Below are 19,340 nucleotides of genomic sequence, written 5' to 3' on the forward strand. Positions count from 1 at the left end.
GGGGAGGAGGGGGGAAACAGGACAAAAGAGGCTCCTGATGAGGTTTCCCTAGGGAAGTTCAGTCAGAGTTGTGGAGCTGGTGCTGCTGGAGCCAGTGGTGCCTGAGCTGCTGCAGGGCAGGGCAGAGCTTTCTCAAGGCCTTGTTGCTGTTGCATAAGTGTGTGATGTTGTCTTGTAACGTTTTATATCATGTTAATCCCATCCCCACCTGGAAAGGATCTGTGTGGACTTGAGCTTTTATACCATGTGGCACCTGAACACTTCATTTGTTTCTGTGCTATGAAAAAAAAGAAGCATCTGCACACAAATCTCATTCCCGGGGGTAAGTGTTGGCCAGGAATTGCCTTCCCCCTCCTCCACCCACCCTCCAAAGGCAGCACAGAGCTGTTCCCTATTCCTGCCATGGAGTGGGTCCTGCAGAAACAGGTACCTTTGCTGCTGTGAGTCCCAGGAAGCTTTCCCTGGGCTGCAGGAGCGGCTGCTGGAGCACCGGGGTGGGAAGCTGCTGAAGGAGAAGTTGTGCCACGTGTGTGGCTGACAGGAGATTGCAGCTGTGCTGCCCCAGTTCACAGCACCCTGACGGGAACATCCCAAAGGAGACACCACCTTCTCCAACACTCACTCCCTCACACGTTTGCCTGTGGATCCCCGTGCAACAAAGCACAACCACCCTTGGACACAGGGAGGATTTGCCTGCTGAACTAATCCCTGGGGAAGGCTCCTCCTCAGGCTGGGGAAGGAACCCAAGGCAAGGCAGCCAAGCCTGGCCCTTTTGTGTGTCATCTTAGAAGTATAAGTGTTTATGTGCATGATTAATATTTGATCGTGCCTGGAACACGTGAACATGCTGACAACATTTATGTCACAACTGTATGCATTTAATAAGCATCTCATTTGAATTATTAATGTACAGGTCCCCCAAAGTATTTTTGTGTTATAAACCCCATAATTTATCTAAGTACAAGCTGCAAGTTCGTAAATACAGCATTAAGAAAGTGGCTATTGCATAGCTGCTTTAACAAAATATCCTTTGTGGGTAAAATATATAGGCTTATTTGGAGAGGATTTAGCTGCTGGAGGAGGGCTTCTCCAAGGAAGTTATATGCTTCTTAGCTGCAGCAGACAGGGAATATAAATTTTTAGTTTGTCCTTCTTGTCAGTAGGAATCAGTTTGACCTGACTGTGCTGTCTGATCTGAGCATCTCCCCAGCCCATTGTTCACCAGAGGCAGATTTATAAAACATTTGTACAGGAAAGAGGCTGGAAGGGACACTTTGAGAGGAGAGCTGGATTAACAATTGATGTGCCAGTACACTGACTGAAAAGGAGGCAGTGAAATACCTGGACTGACAAGCAAGACTTGTGAGGGATCTTTTCCTTCACAGGGTGCCTGGTGAGCAGCAGTCAGGACTGCACTGGAGAGGCAGAACAACGCAGCAAGGATGCAGTGCTGCAGCCAGGGAATGCTGGAGGCTGGAGCTGTTGTGCACAGCAGCATTTTCCATTTACCACAGTCTTCTCTGACGAGGGTCAGGCGTAGCAGCAGAGGTAACGCTCCGTGAGGGCTGTTCTGGGCAGCCCTGAGTGGGAGACTGCACGTTGCACCCCTGTGTGTGTGACACACACAGGAAAAGGGCAGAAAGTATCTGTGAACTGCCAAAGGCACGTGAACCATGCCCTTCTCAAGAACACTTGCTGACTGTTTATTGCTGACTGACTCTGCAGATTAAATTTGCATGAACAGCAAAAAGGAGTATGATGGGAGGGAACTTAACCTCAAAGAAACTCAGCAGCCGACACTTCGGATGTTTGAATTACATCGGAATCAAGCTCTTGATTAAATCTTAGCAATGTCAAAAGCTCAAAGCAGCAATTTTAATTGATGTCACTTCCCCCCCCCCCATGTTGCTGAATTATCCCTTGCAATGTGCAGCACATCCGTGTCACTACATTAAATTTGCACGCAAAGAGGGGAGATAAGGCAATAAAGCCACGGGACAAACAGTATGGAGTCAGGCATATCTTCTTGGCTTCATTCACTACTGGGTGTTTTTAAAAAAGTGTTTCCAAATCTGAGAAAAACTGATTCCAGATGTGCTCATTTGAAGGATATAAAAATCACGCTAGCACCAAGATTTATCTGGATTCTGTGCTGTACCTGAATGGATAACTAGTCCCATCTTAAAAACAGAAGTGCTATGAACAATAAAAAGGCCACAGGCAAAGGTTTTAGTGCTTCCTTCCCATTAGCATCCTTCCTTCCCAAGTATTTTAGACTAACGTAGCTGGAGAATTCCTCTGAGGCTCCAGCACACTGAACCAGAGGGGCCTGGTAGGACGTGGGTCGCTTGTCTGGGCTGTCGGGGCTGGACCCGTCCGTGGGTCTCTCCCCGATGTACAGGAGGCTCCGCTCCCGCGTGTCCTGCTCCGTTTTGAAGAGTTCGTACTCGGTGTGGGGCAGCTTGATGCCCAAAGCCAAGCAGCCATTCGTGGCTGTTATATCCTGCTCCACCCCAGCGCTCCAGGAGCTCGCCAGCCCACAGCTTCCAGGTTCTGAGGAGTTGAGCATCATCACCGTCACCTGGTCCATCGGCGTCACCCGAGCCTGGGTGACTTTGAAAGCCAGCTCGGTGCCGCCCCGCACCTTGGAGGAGGGGATGCCTTGGGAGTAGTGCCCAGAGGCGTAGATGGTGAAGGTGGGCTGCTTGCAGAGCGGGTCTGAGTAGTGATAGTAATACCCTTCCCAGGTGTGGTTGTTGCCGTGGAATATGAAGTACCTGGTGAGGAAGAGCACGGCGGGTCGGACCTCGCAGTGGGTGCTCACCCAGCTGCCGCTGAGCTGCATGGGCAGCTGGGCTCCGGCGGGGAGGATGGGTGGGTGGTGCTCATCAGCCCTGTATATAATCCCACAGACTGGGCAAGGGTGCACGTGGTGCTGCAGGAGAAAAAAAAACAACGGCTCTGTAAACCGATAAGCAAAAAAAACCAAAAAACAAAAACCCTTTCAGAATATTCCAAAAGCTCAAACTCCCCCGGTCCACACCAGGGTGCTGCACTGCAGGGAGCCCGGCACGAGGCATCCGAGCAGATTAAGTGAGATAAAGCGCTGCCCTGGCTCTTTGCTATTCTGGTAGCTGAAGGACAGAGGGCTGTGTCCTGCGGCTGCCCCGTGCAGGGCCGCTGAGGACAGGCCGAGGGAGGAGGGCAGGGCAGGGCAGAGCTGCTGCCAGGGCAGGGAACGCTCCCCCGGGACATCCCACCACTTTTCCAGGGCAAGCTGGGTGAGGATGGAGGTGCTGGGAGGTGTCAGCTCCACCACGGCGTTTCTGCACCGGTTCAGAACAATGACACAGTGTTTTTGGCAATGGGAAAGGCTGTGAAACCTTCCCGTGGGGAGGCTCCTGTGCCTGTGCTGCACCGCGGTGACGGAGCTTCTCCAGGACAGCCAAAATCCTGTCGTGTTCTGCTTCTCCTTCGCCCCATTCCTGCCCGTGCTCCCACATCCAGGGCTGCGTGTGAGGACCAGGATGGGACAGGTGGGGAGGGAGAAGGACAGAGGGCTTTCCCAGCAGCCAGAATGGGAGAAGAAAAGAACCCACTGCAGAAGGAGGCCCTGACCTTCGCTCCCCCTCCTGTGCTGCCTGCAGAGCTCTGAGTCAAACCAGCCCTGCCCCTGATCCGCTGCCAGCAGGAGTTTTTTGTAGCCTGGAATTTTTTCTTATACTTCATATATCACAACTGATTTATTTTTAAATAAGCAGGGTTCGAACATTATATAATTTTCTAGAACACGAGCTAATCTTTACTGAACTGTCATAGGCAAGAAGGTTAAATAACTCAGTAGTTAACTGTAGGGTGGGTAATTTACATGCAAGTTGATTGGAGTCTACTGTAATTTAGTCATTTTCAGCTTGCTTTACTGCTACTGTCACGTTAATGAGTGCTGACAGTACACAGTACATTATGGCTAAATAATCCCAGAAGTTGGCAAATATATATGCTCTCCTTAGGCAGGAAATTCTTTGATAATGAAAGGTAATTTGGGGAGAATGGGTTTCTTTAAAACAGATATAAATTTAAGGGAAAAAGAGCGGTATTTTCGTAAAGAGAGTTAAAAAATAATTCCTAACATAGCTGTGTAACTCACCAGCACAAGCAAGGGATGTCAGTTCAGAGAAAATAAAAAGAGGTAAAAATCCTGTGCTCAATAAAATTATCACTACAGACATGGAGCCAAAAATCTTACTTGCTTAAACCAGTCGTGTGAAGTTATTTCTAATATATGGCAGCTTCTAATTATCGCCAAGTGGTGACATCATGTGTGGGTCCATTGGAGAGCTGTTGCCTGATTAATTACAGGGCTACTTTCAGAGAGTGAATTTCAGTATCTTTAGGTTTGGTTTTAAATTAACTTTTAAAAGTGTTTATGTTTACCATCTGGTTTTGCTCATATATATGGTTTTGGCCCGAGATAACACAAGTTTAACCAATTTGAGAATGTTGCTTTTGAGAGGGAGAGGGGTGTTGCTCTGTGTTTTTCAGAGTTCAGTTGGTGCAGTTCAGGGAAATGTCGGGGAAATGTTGCCCCAAAATAGTTTTTTTCCCCAGTTATTTCCATTCTATCTGGTAAAGTTCAGAGAGGGTTTTTTCATCCCATCTCACTGCTCAATCATTTCTGAATTGATCAGTTGTGATTCAGATGGAAAGGTGCTTTCCTGGGAATAAACTATTTTATAAAATAAAATAGAATAAAAGGCCAGCAAGTCTCCTGCTCAGTTTTACGTACATCAAAACGGAAGTTTGATTTCTGTGTAATAACATAATTGAATTGGGGGCAACTGCCTCTGCTAATGGCGTTACAGCGAGGACTGATGAGTTACTGGCAGATGGTGCTGCCTCGCTCCTCTCCCCCTGAGCACCCCCCAAGGAGGGAAGGAGAGGGCAGGAAGATGAAGGACAGAGCAGGCAGCTCTAATGACATGCAGCCCAAAGCCTCCATGGGTTTCGGTGCGGCAAAATAGGAAGCAGCATTTCCTAGGAAAACATGGAGCCAAAGCAAGGCCGTTAACTCCAGGCCCACACCAGTGCAGGCTCGTTTCCCGTGTTGGTTTTGCTGAGCTTTCACGCACCCCAGTCCCACTCTGTCAGGAAGGGAGAGGGTGAACCCCACGTGCTGCAGAGCACCCGGGAACCCGCACCAGCAGCCCCACACTGCCTCACCCTCGTGTCCTTGGGACAGGGGGGCCAAGTGCTGCGGGCACTACTTAAACAGCAAGGAAATAAATGCTGGCAAAGCCTGTGACCTGGTGAGGGGACTGTGTAAAGGCCTCATCCTTACCACAGCGCTCTGCAGGGGTCGCTGGTAACCGGTGGGGCGGTAGTGGAGCCTCTCCACCCAGTCCGTGTGGATGTCTCCCAGGTACAGCTCCTCCACCAGCTGGCTCCCGCTCTGCCCCGGCTGCAGCAAGGGCTGGTAGTGCTTCTCCACCCGCACCAGGCTCAGCTCGTGCATGGCAAAGCCCAGGGCGGCCGTGCAGTCGCGCTCCGTCTTGGCGCTCAGCAGTTCGTAGAGGGCTCCGGGGGCCCAGGCGCGCCCCGGGGGCAGGAACCCCCCGCAGCCCTGCCCGGAGGTCTGGTTGATCCAGGAGGCCACCTCCCGCATGGCCCTCTGGCTGTGGAACACGATGCCGACCTTGTGCAGGTGGTAGTCGGCCTCGGTGGCGCCGCGGGTGATCCAGGAGGCCTGGCGGAGCCGCAGCTTGCCCTTGATGACCAGCGTGTAGGAGGGGTCGCGGCACGAGGGGTCCCAGTAGTAGAACTGGAAGGCCTTGAAGAGCCGGTTGGCGTAGAACAGGTAGGAGCGGGTGAGGAACTCGGGCCCCGGCCGCACCTCACACCTGCGGGAAAGGCCGTCCTGAGCCGTCGGGGGTGTGCGGGGTGAGATCCCTCCCCGGGGCGTGGGGGGACAGGGGACAGCACAGGGGCGGGAGCAGCAGCGTGGGCAAGAGCCTCCCACACCTGGTGGCCGCTCTTGGGTGATTTTAATGAGCATCTGCTACCAAAATGTGAGAGTGCTGGATACAGGATCTGTCTCGGGCTGGGGCGGGAGGCCTGGCAGGGGCTGGGGGCTCATTCCCGGGGCTGGGGGTGCCTTCCCAGGAGAACGGGGTGCCTTACCAGGGTTTTAGGGTCACGTTTCCAGGGGGGTTAGGCGGATGCCTTGCTGAGGTCTGGGGACACGTTCTCGGGGTGAGGTGGTGCTTTACCCGGGGCTTTAGGGACGCGTTCCCAGGGCTGGGGGGTGCCTGCCCGGGGTCCGGGGGTGCCTTACCCGGTGGAGACCCATCGCCCCTCCAGGCGGGGCGGCAGCCGCGCTGCGATCCTGGCGCCGTCCTGCAGGTGGCGGAGCTGCTGCCGGCACCGCGGCTCCCAGCGCAGGGGCGGCTCCGCGGCCGCGCAGGCTGCGATGGAGAGGGAGCGGGACAAGGAGAGGGACAGGGAGAGGGAAAGCGGGAAAGCGGGAGTCAGCACTGCGGGGCCGGCACCGACCGCCGAGGGCTCCCAGCGGCCCGAGAACACACCCCCAGACGGGTGAACTCTCAGCCCTTAGCTCAGGGCACAGGTTTTTCTATTTCGCTCAGGTTTTCCCGCTTGAGTTTCATCTGAATCCGAATGTTTTTCAGATGAAATCTTCAAATAAAACCGAGCGCTCTTTGTTCATGTTCTCTTTCTCCCTCTCTCCCTCCCGGGCTATTGTTGAGGCAGTGACTGGAACATGGAATTACAGCATGGGAACATTGGCCTCGCCTGTCGCCCGCCATAAGGACAGTAATTCTGTCACTTACCTCATTTCCCATAACAACGGATGTTATTGGCTTAGGGAATGTGTGAACACTCAGCTAAATCCTGAAGACCTTTGCATGCACACACACACATGTACATATATTCACTGTATATTATTCACTCTACTTAAGCTAACCTCTCTGGCACTCACCATGGGCTTGCTTCACTAAGAAATTTGGGATTTGCCTCTTCATAACACCATGGAATGAGCTCCCAGGGAAGCTCCTCCTGACACCCCACCAATTCTCTGCTGTCCTATAACTGCCCTGCTTGGCAGAGCCCAGTCCCTGGTCCCAGTGGTGCTCAGCCCAGCCGGGGGTTTATGGGCCCAGACACAGTTTGCTTGCTCCAGCTGTACTTTGCAATTTACCCAGGAGTGTGCTGGACATTTTCAAGCCAGCCTTTATTCACTCCATACCAGTGTTAGGACACAGGTTGATCTCCAGCCTGCCTATCAGCTGGAACAAAAGATCCAACATCTATATTCCCTTCCCACGGAATGACGATGTGAAATGTTTGCACACCCTGTACCTCAGTCCAGGAGCTCAAGACAGAGTAACAACTGCTCATCTTAGTCCCTGTGTGCCATGTATGTACCTTGATATACAACCTGAACCATCCTGTGATCTTTATAAGGAGATTTGCCTAAACCAGACCTTTCACTGGGAAGAGAAACCCTAAACCATCTGACTGCATGTGAGAGAAGGGACAGGTGAGATCGTGCAGGGCTTGGAGAGTGCAATCACCTTCCTAACAAGAAGTGTTTGTGGATTAACCTGGCACAGACAGATCTGCTGCAAACCATGGGCAAACTACGAGCTGTTGAGCAATGTCAGCAGAATTCCCTTGCTCATGAGCTCGGGATGGAACACAAATATAAACACTCAGGGTGAGAACCACAGCTGGGATCTGCCAGGGAGGTTCCCCAGATCTCCACAGCCAATTTATTCTGAGACAGGAGACTCTCATCCCTGGCATCAACATATCCTCCACACAGGGTTAAATGCCTGTTACAGATCTCCCACATGCAAGTTTGTCACAAACAAAGCCCCAGACCAAGTCACGTGGGAATTTGGTAATTAAACTGCTGTTCAAGTCAGAATGTGTGACAAAGCAGAGGGATTCCCACTCAAACAGTATTTTGTTATGAATCTAGTAATACATAATTGTCTGATGGACAAATTCAGTCACTCCACTGTGGCACCACCATAGGCAGAGGTTTTACATGTCACAGTAACAGGATCCTTCAAATGTATTTGTGTAGGCTGAAGCACACAAACCATGAGACTACCACAAGAGCAAACACATGGAAAGTGAAGCCCCCAGAGAAGCAGCAGAGCAGTACCAGAAGCAGCCCAAAGGCCATGGAAACCAGCCTTGGATTTCTGGTACCTCGCTATGCACTGCACTAGAGTGAACCAGTGGGAAAGGCACATTATTAGTGTTCAGGGCTCTTTTTGGAGCAGACTCACAATTCTATAGTTCTTTTTGTCTTTAAGGGCTGGACGTGGAGAGCAGGCACATCCAACTCCTTCACAATTGCTTGCACTAGTGCTTCCTAAGACACAGTTCTTGTGAGTCTTCATATGAAAACAGGAAAATATTGGATGACAAAACCCATTGCTATTAGTTAAACCTTTAGTTTGGCAGCTGCAGCGTGTGTGAGGCTGCCCCATGAGTGCCAATTTAGTAGAGCCATTAGGAGCTGGGCATCTTCATCCTCATCCCAGTTCTGCCAGGACTTTGCTCTGTGATCCTGTGTGCTCCCTACTCCCAGGGTTCTTTTTTTACTCATGTGCAGGATGTGCCAAGGTTCATCTGACTGCCCTGAGAGGCCCAATTACTGGCAAAGCTTTTGGAGAGCCATCAGAACAAGGGCAGTCCAAAGCTGAACCACACTTCAAACAAACATGAAATTATTATCCTAGAGAATACAATAAACTGAAATAACTATATTTGTATTAGAGGCAATGGACATAAGGCTCAGATTTGCTCTTGCCCATAACCACAGAATGACCCCAGAGGTGTCAGTGCAGTATATAGGTACATAGTGTATAGCTATAGAATATACACAATATAACCCCTTTTTCAACTCTCTAACTGTGCTCTGTGTATGTTTATTGCAGCAGAAGCTTCAATATCTGACTGAACCCTTAGTGCTACTTTTGGCAGAAGCACTAAAAGTCTGCATTGTTTGGGAGCACAGACACTTTGGCAGTGCAGTCACTGCATTTTGACACATTCAATAGAAAAGGGAATTTTTATAATCTGGATCAAACTCCACAGGGAAAGAAAAAAAAAAAAAAAAAAAAGGAAAAAAAGCCTCCAGAATGTAAATATTTGACATGATGGGAATTCCTAGGGATTTTGTCTTAATTGTACACAAGACTCCAAGCTGGATGCATCCTCAAACCTAAAACTATTGGCTTGTGTCCAAATCTTGTGGCTGCTTTTTTCTCTCAATTACTCCAGCCCAGCCCAGCCAGATCCAAACATCCTTTCAAGCTGGAAAATTTCAGTTCCAGCCCTAAAATCTGGAGTTAGGGCACATCTCTATTCCAAGAGCAGCATAAAGTGGCTGTCACTCATATGTCACTCTGTTACTCAGCTCCTGGTGAAGCACATCAGAGCAGCTCCTCTGTCTTAAGAGAGACACAAATTAACTGCTCTATAGAGTTCTTGGGCAGGAGGAAGGAATTATTCACAATTCATCTTCGAGACAAAAATACTCATTCATAGGAAAATCTAAAAAACTCCCCGGCTGTGATCTCTTCCCCTCGCTCTTATCCCGTCTGTCTGTATCGATTAACCACAAGCGTTTCCAGAGAGCTCCTCAGCACAGAAACTAGACAAAACAGGGTCTTTTTCCAGCTTTCTGGTACGTGCTGCATCCCAAGGACCGGCCCAAAGTCTCTGAGCAAGGGGGCTGCACAAACACTCCGGCAACCAGGAATGGCAGGACCTGGAACGGCCGCTCATCCCCGCGATCGGCACAAACGGGGTCAAGCCTTGGGACAGCAGCCGTGGCAAATACTGACCAGCTACTCCAGTGCTCATTTGTACAGGACCCACGGCATCAATTGATGGAAAGGCAGAAGTGGAAATTCCCCGCAAAATAAATGTTGGTAAAGCTAAGATGAAAGATCCCGAGCCTGGGAATGAGAGGCTGCCAGGGGGGTTGTGCTACACAAGGGCTGTGTGCTCCAGATTCAGACCCACTTCTCACTTTCAAAGGAAAAAAAACATCAACCAAGAGAGAAATACTGTAATATTCCTTGTTGGAAACAAATCTTGTTTGTGTTCCTCCAAGCAGATTGACTTTGGAAAAAAGCAAAGTTGAGTCACACATCTGTTTCTTCATAAACGGAGGAGAAAATGCATATATTACAGTTTGCACCAAATTAGTTACTGTAGATCAGCTCTTCTCCAGAGTTAGATTGCTAAATCTGTTGCATGTTATTGCCTCCTATGGCCAGAATTTATTATTCCCATTTATAATTCTAATGTTTCAGTTAGTCACCCATTCACAGGGATAAGATCAGGGCCTGAAGTCATGGAGCATTACACATTTCTTCATTTAGAGATGACATAAAACCTTTGATATTTTCTGAGGAATGTTCGGATTGGAAAGAAACGGACGATAAGGAACATATCAATATGTTCTGCATAAGCGAATTATACTTTTCCACACAGACTTCACTAACAGAGCAAACCAGTGTTTCCTTAGCATTTTTCTCTCCTGAGAGCACATAGAGTGGATTTTGGGTTAGCCACTAAAGGAATAAGCATTCTTTTAAAAGCAAACAAAATGGTTGTATTTAGCAAATCAATTTTTCTTGCATTTGTGTGCAGATCAAGTTAGTGGTGCTTTTAATTCACTCAGAATAAGGCATTCCCAAGAGAACAGCTGCGTGGAATGAGATACATTTTATATTATGATATAAAGTTATAAAACTTAAATAACACCCACTGAGGGTGGAAACCTGTATCACAGCAGAACCTTGCATTTTGCCTATCTGCAAACCAAACCCAGTTCAGGACAGGACTTAAGCATATGCTTAAGTCTAATTGGTTTCAGTGAAACTTAAGCATATGCTTGAAATTAAGCCAGTACATGAGCATTTTTCCTGATTAGTAATGCCTCCCTGAACTGGAGCCAGAATGTGGTCAAGTGGTTGAGGGAGGATGCCAGTGCTTTCACTGGAGTACTGTTTGGCTTCTGGAAAAGTATTTCTATTATTCATCCTTTCTCTCATTTGTCTGTAAAAAGGGTATATTCACATATAGCTGTTTCACCAGTCTGGTGCTCAGTTCATGCTATTTATAAAATGCTTTAAATTCACTGGATGTTTCTCAGTTCTGCTTTCAGGGCTGGCACAGTAACTGTGCTGTATGGGAACTATCATTGCAGAGCATCACCTTGGGTTTCCTGTGCACAGCAGAGCATAATCATGTATGAAATTCTGCAGATCCTCAGAGGAAACTCGGCCGACTCAAAATCCCAAGTAGCTCGGGATTTTAGAGAAGTTTTCAAAACATACTTTCACCACATACTTGTAGCACAATAGCAAATGGGCTCAGACATCATAGTCTATGGCTTCAGCCTAGCTTTGTTCTGAGGTTCTGACTGTTGTCTGATTTGTCTCATGTCCACAATTAAAATAGTGAAGGACTTGTGGTGAGTTGCCTGGAGGGTTTTAAGGCACTAGAGAAGTAAATATTTTGCTCTTGGAAACATGGAATCGTTTCTCTTGTAAGTGTCATGTCCAGCAATAGATGACAAGACAGATGGGATTTGTGGTAGGGTAGTGGAGGAAAGAGAAATACCTCAAAGATCTTCTTCAGTATAAACTACATTTGAATAAAATGGCTTCTTAAAACTGCCCTCTCTGGCTCTTTACCCAAAAAAAACCAGGTCTAGCTCTGTGAATGAAATTCAAGAGCTTGATCCCAGTTTCACTGGAGTGGGTGAACAGGAAAGATCCCATGACTGTACCAAGACAGCATCAGCAGCTTATTTAGAAGCTGCCCATCGCCACAGACTGACAGTAAACACTCCATCTGGAGAAAGAAGGGATACCAAGGAGAAATGGGATAGGGAATATCATGGAATTATTTGAGTTAGAAGATACCTTACAGATCATGATATTCCCAAATGTGGTGAACTAAGCAAGACATGTAAGAGCTGGCATAGAGGACACGTGATGACAAATGAAAGCACGAGTCCGTCTTCCCAAGAGATCTCCTACAGTTCACAGTAACCAAAACACCACCGTCTTCAGCTACACAGAGCTCTACTCACAACACACTTGCTGTCCTGACAGATGCAGGAGCCATTTCACTTCATGTTCCTCCCAGAAGATGTTCTGCAGACTTGGAAAGACGGGGGGGTCTCTGTTTTTTCCACAGCTAAATTGATCAGTGCCAAAAGACTGGAGAACAGCTGAGCAATTCCATCCAGCCTTACTGAGAAAAATAAATGGGTTCAGCCTACACTAACATACCTTGGCTTGTGTTAAACTTTGATTGGTATTGCCACATAAGTTTGGCACAGGCAAATATATAACCAAAACCCAAAAGAAAATGAAGGAAAGAAGGGTGATGCTAGAGCTTTTTTCTTTGAAAACTGCTGAAAGTTTGAATTTCAACCTGGTGAGATAGGTGAGACCATAGTGAGATGACCTCAAACCCCTGGGTACCTGAACAGTGAGAACACATGAAGGAAAGCATTTGTTTGCAAAACCAAAAGCAAGCAAACTCAGTCCAAGGCTGAACAATACCCGGGGGGTATTATCACAGCTCGGTTAAACTGTTAGAACTGTGGAATTCACATTCTGACCAAATGGATATATTACATCTATCTTCCTTAATTTAGATGAGTTGGAAACTCATCAGAAGAAACAGCACACGGATGTGGAATTAATGCCACACTGACATTTCGAATGCATAGAGCACCCATGCAGGTTTTGGCAACCCCCTCACACCCCTGCCCAGACACTTTATTAGTGGCTATCGTGGCCATTTGTAATAGTGATGGCTAAGCATTTTTTTCTTCCTGGAGTGCTTTGAAGAACGGAACAAGTAATCAGCCATGGCTTGGCTATAAAATGTCAACCTCATTTCAAACGTCTAAATCACTCACATGGACCATGAGCGCAGAGAGGACCACCCACCACATAATATTAACATAAATACAGCATTTACCCAAAGCAACTGGAACTGGAGGGAGTTGAGAGTAGAACAACAAAAAATGGTGAGGGGGTGGGAGGGATTGAGTTACCAAGCAAGATTAAAAGAGCAGAGCACATGTAGCCTGGCTGAGCTAGATGGACATGATAACAGCCTATAAATATTCACAAAGCACAAACACCAAGGAAGGGAAGGAATTTCTTGCAGCAAATAAAGAGATTCTGTTGGGAGTGAATGAAGAGAGGAAAAACATGTGGCTTGTATGTGGGGTGAACTTCTCGAGGCACAGTATCGTAGGCAGGGCAAGTCCACTTGCTTGGCAGGATTTTGAGGGACTGAGCAAAGCATGAGTTCAGCGGGGAAGAACCCGCTCTTGGCAGGGAGCTGGAGGGATAATCTGAGTGGCCTTTCAGTCTCCCACTGCCATGGAGCCATCCCAGCTCCCCGCTCCCACGGGAGACAGCTGCTCTCCTGTGTGAGCACATTGTTCGCTGTCCTGCTCATCGAAATCACTGCCTGGCTCCTCTGGGACTAGAAATGAGGCATTTAGGTGTGCAGAGACATAAGCAACTGCAATAGGTACTAAACTGCTGGACACAGCTGGGAATCCCAGCAGGTCCCTGCAATGTCAAGTACTCACCGCTGAAAATCTAAATCCAGGAAATGAGGTTATAAACCCACTAAAGCAGGAAGGATCCTTTTGTTCTCTCCTTATTTAACACCTAACACAACAGGACTCTTGGCACTGCTGCAAGGATACCGTTTACAGTAATAAAACCAGGATCTAATAGGATCTAATAGGCTGAGGCTACTTGGCTCCTGAGAAGCCAAGGATGAGAAGGGCATTCCAAAGCAGTCATAGCAGAAGATACCCTCAGGAACAAAAAGCTCTGCAGAAAGGTGGTAAACTGATCCAGAGCCCACACCAGAAACACACACACATGTTTAACTTAGAGTCACAAGTGACCACAGAAAAAGGTTACTTGTTCAGCTGAAGCACAGAATTAAAGTTACTCCTAACATGTGTTTTGGGGTCTGGGTGTGGTTTCTAGATAGCCTGAAATTTCAGTCTACTGTTTTGCCTGTCAGCATTAGCCAAGTTTTGATGTGTTCCAGTTCTCCTAAACTCTGCCGACAGATGCTGAAATCAAAGTTGACATTCAACCTACGCGCTGCATAATCTAATAACGGCACTCATGCTACTCAAAGCTAACAGAACCTAGGAGCTTTTCTGCAGCAAAACTTTCCTGTCACTTTTGGTTTTATCTCTCTTTTCCAGGCAGTCTAACTGGGAAAAGTGATTTTTTTTTTTTTCCCTCTGGAAAACTTTAAAAATAACACATCATTGTGCTTTTGTATCAACGGGAGAGATCCAAGCCATAACCTGCCATGTCCAGCACTTGTGGATTTAGTAAGAGTGTGAACAAGGTGAATCCAATTGTCTCAGTGGGGAGCTTGGTGTATACATTGATCCCAGAGTGCGGGGTGAAAACCTGCTTCCAGAGACCTCAGTCTTTGAGTTAGACAAGGCCAAAATGTCACACATTTGTCAGTGTTTCTTATTAACCCAGGAGAAACCGTGGGGGACTTTTTCAGTGCTTGACTAAATGGGTACACTCAAGTTTAAAGCATTATTTTAAAATCTAAACTGTAGCAAATCTCTTCAAACACTCTGTGGTGAGACTCCTCCTGCTGATTTATGTCCCATCACACCAGCTGTAAGTCAAGAGCTGTTGTTGCACTGATTCAACTGTCTATCTAACAGTGCCACAGGAGCTGAGCTTCTCTGCTGCATTCTCAGTTTCAATTGAATTCAAACTGTGATGATTTAATAAGCTATTCAGTAAAAATTAGAAAACATCAATATGAGAGACACGATTATCACACCATCACCCTGCTAAAACTCAAAAATAATGATGGATTTCAACCCTCTTATCACTTCACACTGGAGCTTTGGCATTTCAAATAGACATCAGAGAGAGAAAAAGAACTTGCCTAATTTTGCATTTTAGAGCATGAGACCTTTTAACTCCTTAAAGAAAAATAGCCCACAGATTGCAGATTACTAACCCCTCAGATCTTACACAATTTAAGATGGGAAGAGAAGGAGCTGTTCTATGAATCATATTTTCAGTTTCTGGCAGCACTCTTAGCCTACAGAAGAAGGGTTACACATTGAAATTCTCACGTTCTCACCGTCACTTTCTTGGGATTATTATATCTGAGATACAACATCGTAAAAATCAGGAAGTTTCTCTTCTTTCACACCTTTATCTTCCTCAGCAAATGAGTGAGAAAACCAAAGCACTTGTGTAAGAGCATTGTATAGGTGCTTCCTAATTGTGAGGTTGATTTTAGCAGTGATTGTATCTCATCCATGAAAGCATTGTCTTTATGGATGACATATGCTGTGTTGTGGGGAAACACAGGATCCCACTGAAAGCAAAATCTCTTTCCAAACTTTGTTCTGCCAGATGCAGCCTCCCCTAGCATTGGATTGCAGCTTTGGTTTTCTTCACAGCAATTTCTGGCTTTTGAAAATCTCCTTACTCAACAATTTGTGCTTGTGGGGAAAATATAGAAACCGCACGATATTTTTTTCACTTGTGTTTTTTTTTTTTTTACTTCTCAGCCCTGTTTTTATCTATATCCATATACTTTGAAACGTGGCTAACCTATAATTATTGGAAGAACAAATAGAGTCATATCACACAATCTGGCATGACACGTTAGTTGTTGATTTTTTTTGGCCAGCTTGAGAAATGAAGAAGAAAAACCACCAACTTGGTAAAAATAAATTAGCTAAGTAAATATTACCCAAATAAACATTTGAACCAAAGACAATGATGTTGGTTTAATAGTAACTACAGATTTATGCATGAGTAAATACACACAGCTCCATATTGAATGTAGTACTATCACTTATGGGGTTCTCTTGCTAATCTCATAACTGAATGCAACTGGTGATCTTACCTCAACACTGTCATTTCAAAACTTAAAAATAAACATTGGAAGCAAGAATAGATCTTTTATGTTAAAACCATGCTGGAGAAGCTACACATGAAAAATATCAGCGTGGTGTTATTGGAATGTAAAGACTTTAATGAAAGCTTAGGTAAAACTCAGCAAGTCTCTGGGGACATTTCCAGGAATGAGTGATTCTTTTCTGGAGGAGACTCCAAAATCAGATCCAGTTACCTAACTAAAGTGCCTTTACTACTGATTATGCGCTGGTGTCATGCTGATGCTGATTTTCAGCTTTATGCAAAATGCAGAATGCCAGTCTTGCTCACAGTGAAGTCACTGGCAAACCTTGCTTTGATTTTAATGAGTTCTGGGTCTGACTGAGCTCTTTAAAAAGTTGCCTTAAGGTCCAGTTTCTGTTCTTACCAAAATCATTGGAAATTCTCTCACTGATATCAGACACAAGAAGCAGAGGGTTTCAGTTAGACTGAACTAAAAGAAATTGTATGAGAATTGAAGGAAGTATTCTAATTAGATTTCAGTGACTAATCTTACATAGTGCAGTATAACAGAGCAGAGCAACTTGAACTAATAAAATACACAGAGAATACACATTTCTCAACCTGTTAAGCTTTATCTTTGTGAACAACACATGACAAGACCCTGCAAAAGGAGAACAGAAAAGTTACCCTACAGAAGTGCCATGCTCAAGAGATTTCTTCCTCTGGTCTGGTCCTTTACACTTCATGCAAGTAACATCCAACAGCTGTCACTACATGATTTTGCAATGACCATTAAACTAAGCCCTGAGTTGGAGAGGCAGGTCAGTGTGATATTTTGCTGCCCAGAGCCTCAGAGGAGTGAACTAAGTGGTAGAAAGGAAGCTAGCAGGAACCCGGGTGCCTGGATTTCCAGTGTCCAGACTGCACAGGGCCCTCAGGGACATCCTCCCACCCTTCCTTTCACCTGCCCCTTCTGTTCAGGGGTGCTGAGTTCTGCTTTGCATTTCTTAGGAAAATAGTGTCTGAGGATGGAGGAGCCTCCCTCAGGCTCTGCTCCTTGTTGTAAACAGAAATAATTTTGTGGTTTTTTTCACAGCACAGTTGCCTCTGTTCTCCCATATGGTCTCTTAAGCCAGAACCTTTTCTTCTGAAACTGGTCCAAGAACTGTGGGGTTGAAAGATGCCTTTTTGAAAGGGAGCCACAGAGATGCAGCCTGTGCTGCTCCCAGGGTCTGTCTGCACAGCTGGGGCTCAGTGTCATGTCCCTGGAACAGGAGACTACTTATGAGGTTGTCCCTTGCCGGGGCAGGTGCTGGGTCCTCCTGGGGATAATACCGAACTCTCAGTGAGAATCACCTCTAAGCCTTTCCTGCAGCTAAACTCCGCTCACCGCGCACCGCGCTCCGGACCGGAGCAAGCTGCGGCGGCAGAGGGGATGCTCGGCGGAGTTTCTGGGGAGGGGGCAGCGACCCCCACCACTTTGGAAGCCCCAGGTGGGAGGCAGAGGCTGAGCCCCAGCCCAGCACCGCCCTGGGCAGCTCAGCACCGTCCCGCCAGCCCTTCTGGCATCCCCGCCCGGTGCTCACTCAGAGGGGGGCACGGGAAGGGTCAGTCCCCCCTCGCGATCCCACAGCTCGGGGGCAGCATCCCGGGGCGCCGGGGTCCCTCCGGGGCGCTCCCCGCCCGTCCCCTCCTCCGGCAGCGGGCGGTGGGAGCCGCGGGACAGCGCGGGATTCGCTCCGGACCACTCCCGGCTCCTCCGCGGGTGCACACGGTGGGGACACCCCGCCCGGGCCGGGCGGGCACCGGGGGCGAGCCGGGCACGGACCGAGCGAGCGGGGCCCTGTCCCAGCACCAGGTGCCTCCTGCCCGGGCGAGAACACCCCGGGAGCCCCGTCCCTGCGCCGGCCCCTCCGAGACCCGCCGTGTGACTTCCCTGCGCCCTCCGGGCAGTCCACTTGCCCCCTCCTCGCCCTCTCCTCGCACGCTCCTTGCAGCCCTCTCGCACCGTCCTTTTGCCATTTCTTTGCATCCTCTTTGCACTCCCCTTGCAGTTTTCCTGCATCCTCCTTCCCGGTCCGCCGCGCTCTCCTCGCACCCTCCTCGCACACTCCCTTGCACGCTGCTCCTCCGCGCTCCCCACACCGTCCCCTTGCACCCTAATTCCCTGCACATCCCCAGCACCCTCCTGCCCCTTCGCAGCGCCCGGGTGGGCGAGGGAGGTGCCGGGGAGCACTCGGAGGGGACAACCCCGGCTCCGCCACCCTCCTGCCGCCCCGGGACGGCACCGGCGGCCGGTGGCACCTACCTACGAGCAGCCCCGCGAGCCACCAGCACCGGACCATGGTGCTCGCTGTGTTCCCCGGCCAGAGGTGCCCGCGGAGCTCAGCGGGGCGCGGGGCCCGGCGGTGCAGCCATGGGCCGCCTCCGGCGCTCCGGTGCCCGCGGCGGCGGCACCGCGTCTCCAGCCCGCAGGCGTCCTGCTCAGCCCGAGCCTCGCGGAGGGAAAAAGGGGGAAAAGAAAAAAAAAAAATTTTTTAAATAAATTAAAAAAAAAAAAACTAAACCCCGCAGCCCACCCCGCCTTCGCCGCCGCGCAGCGCGTCCCCCCGGCTGCTGATGGCTTTAATGGAGCTTGGCAGCCACAGGTTCCCGCTGCCAGAAGAGGTGGAGACTCGGCCGCCTGCGCCCCACATGCGGCCGCGCACCGCACACGCGGGGGAGGAGGAGAAGGAGGAGAGGAAAAGGAGGAGGAGGAGGAGAAGGGCAGCCCCGGCCCGGCACCGCAGACCGCGGACGGGCACCCCGGAGCAGAGCCCTCACCCCCGAGCAGAGCCCGCACCACCGAGCAGAGCCCGTACCCCCGCCGCGGGACCGGCGCTTCTCCCTCAGGGACCCCACCCGCGGCTGAGGGGCTACCCCGGCACCCCGAGGTCTTGGAGACAGCTGTGGGGCTTGGGCCAGCTCTTCCTTGTGCGACACCATGAGGGGATCGTTCCCACATCCCCACACCATAAGGGGATCGTCCCCCCCCATCTCCACCCCATGAGGAGATATTTCTCACATCCCCATACCATGAGGGGATCATCTCCACATCCCCATGGCCTGGCTCTTCTGCCCACTGTGGCCAGGGCTCCCTCAGATCCTCCTTCATCTCCAGCCTCGGCTACCAGAGTTGTCAAAAGAAATCCTCTCCACATTTCACACGGAAAAAATATGGGATCCTTTGGAGGCGACTCTGAATGCCCACCTCAGGCAGTGCTCACCCATGCCACCCATTCCCTTTCCATTCCCCGAACCAGGCCCATGGGGCAGAGCTGTGGCCGATAAAAGGCTCAGAAC

General features: G+C 49.0%; 1 protein-coding gene across 1 annotated transcript; it reads right to left on the reverse strand.

The window, feature by feature from the left end:
* Positions 1-856: 856 nt before the first annotated feature.
* APCDD1L (APC down-regulated 1 like) lies at positions 857-18,627 on the reverse strand. The gene is made up of 4 exons (XM_032705327.1): positions 18,307-18,627; positions 6,332-6,461; positions 5,339-5,897; positions 857-2,935 (listed from the first exon to the last, which is right to left on the reverse strand). Exons 1-4 carry the CDS (start codon positions 18,341-18,343, stop codon positions 2,171-2,173), a joined length of 1,491 nt encoding a protein of 496 aa, XP_032561218.1. The 5' UTR covers positions 18,344-18,627; the 3' UTR covers positions 857-2,170.
* Positions 18,628-19,340: the final 713 nt, after the last annotated feature.

This window comes from Chiroxiphia lanceolata, chromosome 17 (genome assembly GCF_009829145.1).
Source record: "Chiroxiphia lanceolata isolate bChiLan1 chromosome 17, bChiLan1.pri, whole genome shotgun sequence".
Classification (NCBI taxonomy): domain Eukaryota; kingdom Metazoa; phylum Chordata; class Aves; order Passeriformes; family Pipridae; genus Chiroxiphia; species Chiroxiphia lanceolata.